This window comes from Diadema antillarum, unplaced genomic scaffold (genome assembly GCF_040938485.1).
Source record: "Diadema antillarum isolate AM-2024a unplaced genomic scaffold, OU_Dant_1.0 scf00000112, whole genome shotgun sequence".
NCBI lineage: Eukaryota > Metazoa > Echinodermata > Echinoidea > Diadematoida > Diadematidae > Diadema > Diadema antillarum.
In genome coordinates this window covers 3,638,587-3,646,907 of record NW_027271001.1, presented here as the reverse complement: position 1 = coordinate 3,646,907, position 8,321 = coordinate 3,638,587, and the positions used below count along the sequence as shown (strand labels likewise).

Genomic DNA, 8,321 nt, shown 5'->3' with positions numbered 1-8,321 from the left:
GAACGTCATTCGACTATTTCGCAACTGTTGGCATTTCCTAGCTAAATTTTGTTTCTTTTAGCGAATTATTAGAAGGCAAAAGAATGGTTTGATGAAAAGTATCTTAGAGAGTGCTCTACCGCGTGTTTAGAGGCCTCCGAGGCTGTAAACAAGGCGCATGCACTCCGAAGTTAGACGACCGCTGGACAGCACAACTGCGTTCCGTAGTGAGTTGCAGAAGACAACGGAAAACAGCTGAGTGAGCTAACGTTAGGTATCGAATCGAAATCCACTTTCTAGACCGCTAGCTACAAACAACAGCTTACAACAACACAGCACAGCCGTGGAGAAAACAGTTGTCAACCAGCCTCAAAATGTCATACGAAGGTGTGAGGCGAGCTCAACGTGGGGGAAATGTTGTGAGGCCACAACCTGTGAGGTATGATACTTTATTGACCGCAAGAAATGTTGTTTCTAACGTGTTAAACCCTGCAACACAACATTGCCTATTGCCACGATTGCAGTATTAATATTTCTCTAGACTCTAGTCTCTACATCATATTGGAGCCATAGCCAGAGCTGTGTGGTGCAAGAGATATAGTCTACTTAGAGGCTTAGAGCCCCATCTAATGTTAGTGTAAATTTATTACAGTGGATGAATATGGAGGATGGATGGTGGCTCGGGGAGGAGGGGTGGGGGGGGGCAAACTGAAAGGGATGGAGTTGTTGGCGCTGTTCAGTGTTCGCTAGCGGGCGTGACTAAAAGATGTAAAAATGAATGACGCAGTTTGTAGTTCTCTGATGGCAATTACATTCCATGTGGCTGTTCCACAGTAAAAAGGGTCTATCTTGAGAAACGTTACTTCGGAGAAAAACAGGTTTAACGTTTGGTGTATTTTTAATATTTCATTTTTTATATTTTCATAATGCATACACTCACAAGCCATTCTCTTTACAAACACAAGAGGCAGACGTAGACATACAAATACACCAAACTTTAAACCCGTTTTTCTCCGAAGTAACATTTCTCAAGATTAGATAGACCCTTTTACCGTGGAACGGCCGCATGGCATTGAGGCTAGGTAGATGGACCATGTAGATAAAATATTTAAAAGACAAAGTTTACTGATGTAGTTCCATCAGTTGCAGCATCAGCAGATTGACAATGTGAATTGATAGTGATAGTACTAGTAGACTGATACAGCTACTCCTAGATTTCTACATTGTATAAAAATTTGTCTCTATGTATACACAGACTGTGCTGTGGTACTGGTATGTACAGTATGCGGACGTACAACACTGTAGGGCCGATCTACGAATGGATGACATGATTAAACAATTTGGCACAAGGGGGCCTTCATTGATTTAATGGAAGAACAGTGCAGAGTTCTGCAAAAATTATCTCAAAATAAAGGGAATTATGTATCAGATGCAAAGCCCTGTAATCCAGCATCAGATTGTATTGTTCACCAGATGAACTCTGCCACTCTAGTAGTAGTATATGACTTTGCACTTGCAAAAGGCTTGTTTAATTGCTACTGATGTACAATGTATTAGAACCTAATGACCAGATGAAGCTATTCTGTGTACCAAAGACAGTGTAATATTTCCCCATGCATGTATGAGCCTGTTATTTTTGTCAACGCTTCAACCCATCAAATCTCAGGGACCATTCAAGCACACATATTTCTGTCGATAGTATTTCATGAGGTATGAGTGAATATTTTTAGAACTTTCATTTATAAAGCGCTCTTTTTTGCCTATATATTTACAATGTATGTGATTGTTTTGGCTGCAGAATTTTGAAAAGCCTTGTGATTACTAATTTTGTTTACAGGTTCTTAAATTGGCAACACATTAAAGAGGATAAAGTTCATGTAACTTCCCTCTCATAATTGGCAACCTCGTGTAAATCTATTACGTGCAGATTCAATCCAAAACAAGTTTCATACATATAAATATCTAGTAATCTTTCTCTGATAGACACAATTTTAGTAAATGTACTTTAAGGTAAATTTCAGAGTTGCTGATTTAACTTTCTAAGAAGACTTTTAAGATGGTGATTTCTGCAACAAAATTTCTTTTGGACAGGACTCGATGGGTTAAATATCACATATAAATACACACACACACAGAAATGACACTAATGGGGTGTTGCAAGAAAGTTGCAATCAATTGCAACTTGCAACTGATTGTCACTGGCCAATCAAAATCATTGTTGCATGCATGTCTTCTTAATAGAGCAGACCCTGAGCCAATCAGAGTGGTTGTTTCAAAATTAGCAATTATTTGCAATTGATTGCAACTTTCTTGCAACACCCCATAAGTCTGCTATTTTTCGTTTCCCTTCACTGTCATCACAGCTACACTTGTACAGCATTGAGTTCTATTAATCAAAGTTCTTGACTTGTCATTGCAACAAGCTATGTATCAAGCCTACACTGTACAAGGTACAATGTACGCATGAATGCCAGCTGTCTGTATTAACCCATTGAGGACTAGTCCCCAAGTACTATACTCGGGCAGGGGTCTATGGGAAATGCGTGTTGTAGCAAAATATAGCCAGTTCTCAAAGGGTTAAGATTAGGTGGTTCACCTGGGAATGTGATTGACATATTAATAAATGAGTGTTGATAGTAGTAGCACTGATACTCAATTTTAGAGCTGACCTTCTAAACACGTACAAGTTTGTTTACAAACAGACAAACACTTCAAATACATGCTCTTTTTGCATGCTGTAGAATTCTTCAAGCGTGACTATTATGGGCCATAAAGTATTCTGCTTGAATGCAAAAGTCTGTCAAGTTATTTGTAGGGAAACAAAAGACACATTGAGTGTTCTCAAAGTCACTACAGTAGATGAAGTGTACATACAAGTTTTTGTATAATTTTATATTTACCTCCGCCAAGGGGGGAGATTATGTTTTCGTTACCGTTCAGTTGGTTTGTTCGTTTGTCCCTGTGCAAAATAACTCAAAAAGTAGTTAACTAATTTGAATGAAACTTACAGGAAAGGTTGAGAATGACACAAGTAATAAATGATTAAATTTTGGTAGTGATCCGAGAATTTTGGGGGAAAATTATGAAGGATTTTGATATTTCGATAGGTAAGGTCAATGAACTTGGGAGTTCAAGCTGCACATTTTTAGGTTTTCAAATGCGCACTAAAGTGCGTGCTCTAGTTTCTGCTGGGCCGAGGCGCGCCGTGCAGTTGAGGGTTTATGACGTAACAAAGGCTTCTACATTGGGAAATCGGACAATTTTTCAGCATACAGGTCTATGGGTGGAAATCACTGATCTCTATGGAAGAGCCCAAAGAACTTTTCCAGAGTGGTGGAGAGGAGAAAAATCTCTTTGGAAAGAGGAAGATCATCGGTGGAAAGTAGCTGCTTGGCGGAGGTCTGCGCTCTCAGAGTGCTTCTAGTTGAACTATGTTTTGTGTCAGAGAAAACTTTACCATTCATAACAATATAGGAAGAAGAAGAAGAAGATTCAGATCTACGGAATATGACATTTCACCACCATACAGAGTAATTACAGTATATCCAGATCAGCCAGATAGGGCCTTTAATATCATTTTTTAATCTGCTTATTTTCTAATGAAGTCTGGTCCCCTTCAAAATCAGACTCTACAAAAATATCATGTGTGTGTGTGTGTGTGTATGTGTATGTATGTGATTGTGGGAAAAAGTAGTGGCATCATGGGTGTAAATAGGGCAGAAAGACAATTTTCATTTGAGCCTAAATTTGAGAAGTAGTTCAATCTTGTCTAAACTTAATCTGTACTGTCATCATATGCTTTTTCTTTGTAACATGTATACCAAGTTTCAAGTCTTGGACCACTCTTGTTTAATCACAATATTACAGTACATGTATATCAAACCTTGCTAGTAGATATGTAGATGGCACAGTAGTGATCCATGGCCGACATCATGCCACACAAAATTTGTGTGTGTGTGTGTGTCTTTTAAGCAGTACACTCAGCATGCATTTCCATAGTGTCATTTGTCTATTAAAACTACAATTGTACAGTGACATTTTGTAACATACACTTGTATTGCCCCTCCATCAAAGACACTTTTTTTTGTTCATTGTTAGAAAATCACAGCTTGCAATGGTATTTTTTTACATATTGTGTGTAGTTCTATGTACAGTAGAATGTAGGCACCCAAGTGAAAGTGCCTGAGATGGCAGCTGAGTACATGTGTAACTGCAATCTTTTTCTTGCAAATGTTTCCTGAGAAATCTTGAAATTGGTTTATTAGTAAATTTCTAACCCTCTGTTGTTACTTTGTACATGGTATTTTGTGTATCTCATGCATGCATCTTCTTATCATTAACCATAGCATAATGGACCGATCAGATTGCAACGCAGTTAATTATGTTTCAATAAGCAATTCACATATTCGGAAACAGGCATAATTTCTGATGAAGCTACACATGTACTAGTACTATAGCTGTTCACACCTACCACACACACTTAAGATCATCTTTAAAGGACAAGTTCACCTTCATAAACATAAGGATTGAGAGAATGTAGCAATATTAGTAGAACACATCAGTGAAAGTTTGAGGAAAATCAGACAATCCGTTCAAAAGTTATGAATTTTTGAAGTTTTTGTGCAGTAACCGCTGGATTAGAAGACTACTGCAGTGTATGTATAACTTACAACTGTAGATGTCACATGCGTACAACAATATAAGGAAAATATAAAGAGAATTTCACAAAATTCCATCTTTTGAAAAAAGTACACATTCCCCTGACTCGTTACCGACAAATGTTATGGGTAATATTATTCCCCCCGCCTTTCAAAGAGGCAAGTCATGTGCTCTTTTACAAGTATTATGCGAAAAAAGTGAAAATATGTTGAATTTTCTTTTACATTTTCTTTATACTGTTGTACTCATATGACTCACAAGCTGTAGTAGTATCCTCATCCAGCGGTTCCAACACAAAGATTTTAAAAATTCATAACTTTTGCATTTATTGTCCAATTTTCCTCAAACTTTCACTGATGTGTTCTACTATTATTGTTGCATTCTCTCAATCCTTATGTATATGAAGGTGAACTTGTCCTTTAGTGTGAAGATGTACCTATGACATGACATATATTTGTTCTTGTTTTTGCAGTGACAAGTCATATGTTGCATCAGTTGTTGATTTCCTCCATGACGCTTATGCTGGTCCCAGTCCTGTTGAAAGCGACAAGATCATTTGGGTGAAGTTTGAAAAACCCGATATTACAGGTGAGTGCCACAGTACTTCACTCAAATTAGTATGAAGATTTGACTTGTTTCATCCTATTTTGTTTGGATATTTCTAATTTTAGTTTTCACTACAACCACATAATACTAACTGAGTATAGAATATTTTATTTTATGCGGAAATTACATCTAGAGTGGGTGTCTGTTCCCCCCCTAAAATATCTTTCATAAATGATTACAACAAAAAAGAATTTATCAAACTATTGAGTTAAAGAAAGGAAACTGATGCGATAATGTTGTTTATTGATTTTCCATAGAAAAAAAAATATGAAAGGCTTGAATTATGGGGTTTTTGTCAATAGTCATCGTGGAGAGTATTTGGTTACCTGCAGTTCCATACAGTACTGTAATGTTTTAAATAACTACAATCTAAACTGCATCCTTTTAGTGATTTCAAACCTTGGCAAAAAAACCCTCAAAATCAATTGAATTCAAAAGTGTAGAGATTCTATATTGCGAGTACTATTTGACCGCCCCCCCCCCCCCCTTTTGATAAATTATTTTGAATGAAAGGTCATGGTGAACATAATGGGTTCCAAGCATCTTCATCTGCATCGGTGACAAGCACAATGTAGCATCTTCTACAAGGTTCCAACACTCTGTGCTTCAGATTTGCACATCTTAGCAGCTGCAGTGACCAAATGATTTATTCATGTGCAGTTGTACATACTATGCATTCAGAATGAATTCAGAGCCTGAACACAAGTCAATTTCCAGAAACTATGGAAAAAAAAAAAGAAGAAAGAAAGAAAAAAAAAAAGAATAAAAAGAGTCGGAGGAAGAGCTGGGATGCACATACACGTGTGCAGAAGAAGAAATACAATTTATGGACCTGATGGAGTGTTTGGCAAACCTCCATAGACAAGCCTTTTTGTTACTACCGGGTACATGTACATGTATTAACGATCCTTCTCATAAATGGTGTGATAACAAACTATATTTCAGCTTAGTGCAGCATCGATGTGAGTGAACCAGTCTATTGTTGCCAGTGCCTAAGATGTATTGTATACAGGACCAAAAATATCAATGGTGTGCACAGTGTACATTTATGGAACTAAAGTGTTATGGATTAAAGTAGATGGATCAGACCAATGCAGCTACATATTTTTGTTGCATTGATGTCATCATAAAGAACAAAGTGTTTTTAGCCATCTGGAATTGGTATACAGTGTAAAATGGTAATGTAGGTGAACCATCATGCTATCTGTCAATCAAAAATAGGTGATATGAGTTATACCTGTGTTGTCAGTTGGCTTCGATATGAGAGCATGGAGTTTAATAGTTCAAATCATAGACTGATCTCTAGCAGTTGCTCTAAAACATAGCTCGGCAGGACCTTCACATTCTTCTGCCAAATGTTTGGAATTTGCTATAATTGAAAGGATCTGAATTGTACCAAGAAACCTGTCTCGCTGGTGTCATTTGCCAGGATATCTAGTTGTTTTATAGTATTTTGAGATCAAAGAGTGTGATAAACATTTTTCAAAAGTCAATGTACCGACTTTTATTCAGGAAGCGCCCTCCCATGTTCAGTAGTTAGTGTTTAAAACACTGCTACATTAATATGATCTAATGTCCTAGTATTATGAATCGCATACAGCTGTAGGCCTACGTATAGCAAACTGCACTCAATTCACTCTCATGTGTGATGGATTGCTATGGCCTGATACATGGATACATTGTAATCGATGTTATCGAATGTAAAACATTCCGTAGCAAACATGATCGGGTAAGATCGTAAACTTCAGTACTTCCGGTGAACCTTTTTGGTTAATATTTTGCATTTTCATCAATACCCAATGGCAATCATGTTTTATGGGTTCTTTCACACATTTCTTGTAGTATTAAAGTTTACAGATTGAAGCAAAAATCGAAAGTTCTGCAAGCAGAGGAGAACTATGTTTTAGCTTTTGAAAGCACAAAGTGTTATTCGTATTTGAACATGATGGGAGTTTCAAAACAAACAGCAAGGCTGTAAAGGTGTAAAATGGATCAATCACGATACATACAGAATTATTCAGGCTGCTTTTTAGAAGTAGACCTACAGTGTTGGAGATTTACAGACTACCTACAATCTACTGTGCAGTAATGTATAGTGTGTGGGGAGGTACATATACTTTATAAGTTGGTTTGGATCTATCATAGCGTACCATCAGTCCATTATGTGTATACACACAATTTAAATTCTCCATAATTGTAAAGTGTAATGCATTGCTGTAAAACCAGAAACAATTTGCGGCATGAAATTTTTCCTGAATTGAAGTTGATGGCTCTTTGTGTGGCATGACATTTTATGACTTGCAAGCTGGTTTTCATCGTGCTACATAAATACTTATACTAATGCTTGCATTTTACTTTTGTGAATCTTGGCTCCCTGCAAATTTCACAAAAGTATCATGCACATGAAAATGCCTGGTTTTACAGTAATTGTAGAGGGCCTATGACTTACGAGGAAGTAAATGGAGACTACTGAAAGTATGCTTCCCAGCCGAGAGTATTAAAACAGTTTTAACTAAGTTTTGAAACTTAGTTTCAATATGTGACGTCTTGAAAGTAATTCAAAATTGAAAGGACAGGCTCTCAAAGCATGGCTTTTGTACTTTAAGCGAACTATAACGATCTGTATTACTAAACAGATTTAGTTTGGAGTAATGCTGTCATGTGCCTTCTTTGTGTTTTATTTTTATTGAAAGAATGAATGTGTATGTTGGATGCCATAGTCTTTACCAGCTTGAAATAGAAAGAATAAGTTTTCTATTAAAATCTTGCCTTTAATGGCTTGACAATGTTATTGAGCATAGCAAGCCTGATCATGATCACTAGAAAACTTATTACAAGTACACTGTATAATGTACTAGGTACACCGGTATGCATTTTTATTTTTTATGGTCCCATAACTGATCACCTCAATGTTAACTATGACACAGTGTAAGTATGCAAGCTTCCCATTTTCTGTGTTTTGCATCGACTAGATCACATATTTCCGTGTCAAGAAGCAGCTGATTGCCCTTTGTTCTTGGTGATTGGTTACACAAATGGAGTCCAGATTTGGAGCATATTGGTAAGAATCTGTACAA

The 8,321-nt window shown here is 37.0% G+C and overlaps 1 protein-coding gene across 1 annotated transcript in view; it reads left to right on the top strand.

Moving 5' to 3' along the window:
• LOC139719657 (BCAS3 microtubule associated cell migration factor-like) overlaps positions 1-8,321 on the top strand; it is a 37,349-nt gene continuing 29,028 nt past the window's right edge. The window contains exons 1-3 of the mRNA XM_071631063.1: positions 1-418; positions 5,111-5,226; positions 8,217-8,305. Coding sequence (XP_071487164.1) covers positions 354-418; positions 5,111-5,226; positions 8,217-8,305 — 270 coding nt within the window. The 5' untranslated portion in view covers positions 1-353. The remainder of the gene's footprint in view (positions 419-5,110; positions 5,227-8,216; positions 8,306-8,321) is intronic.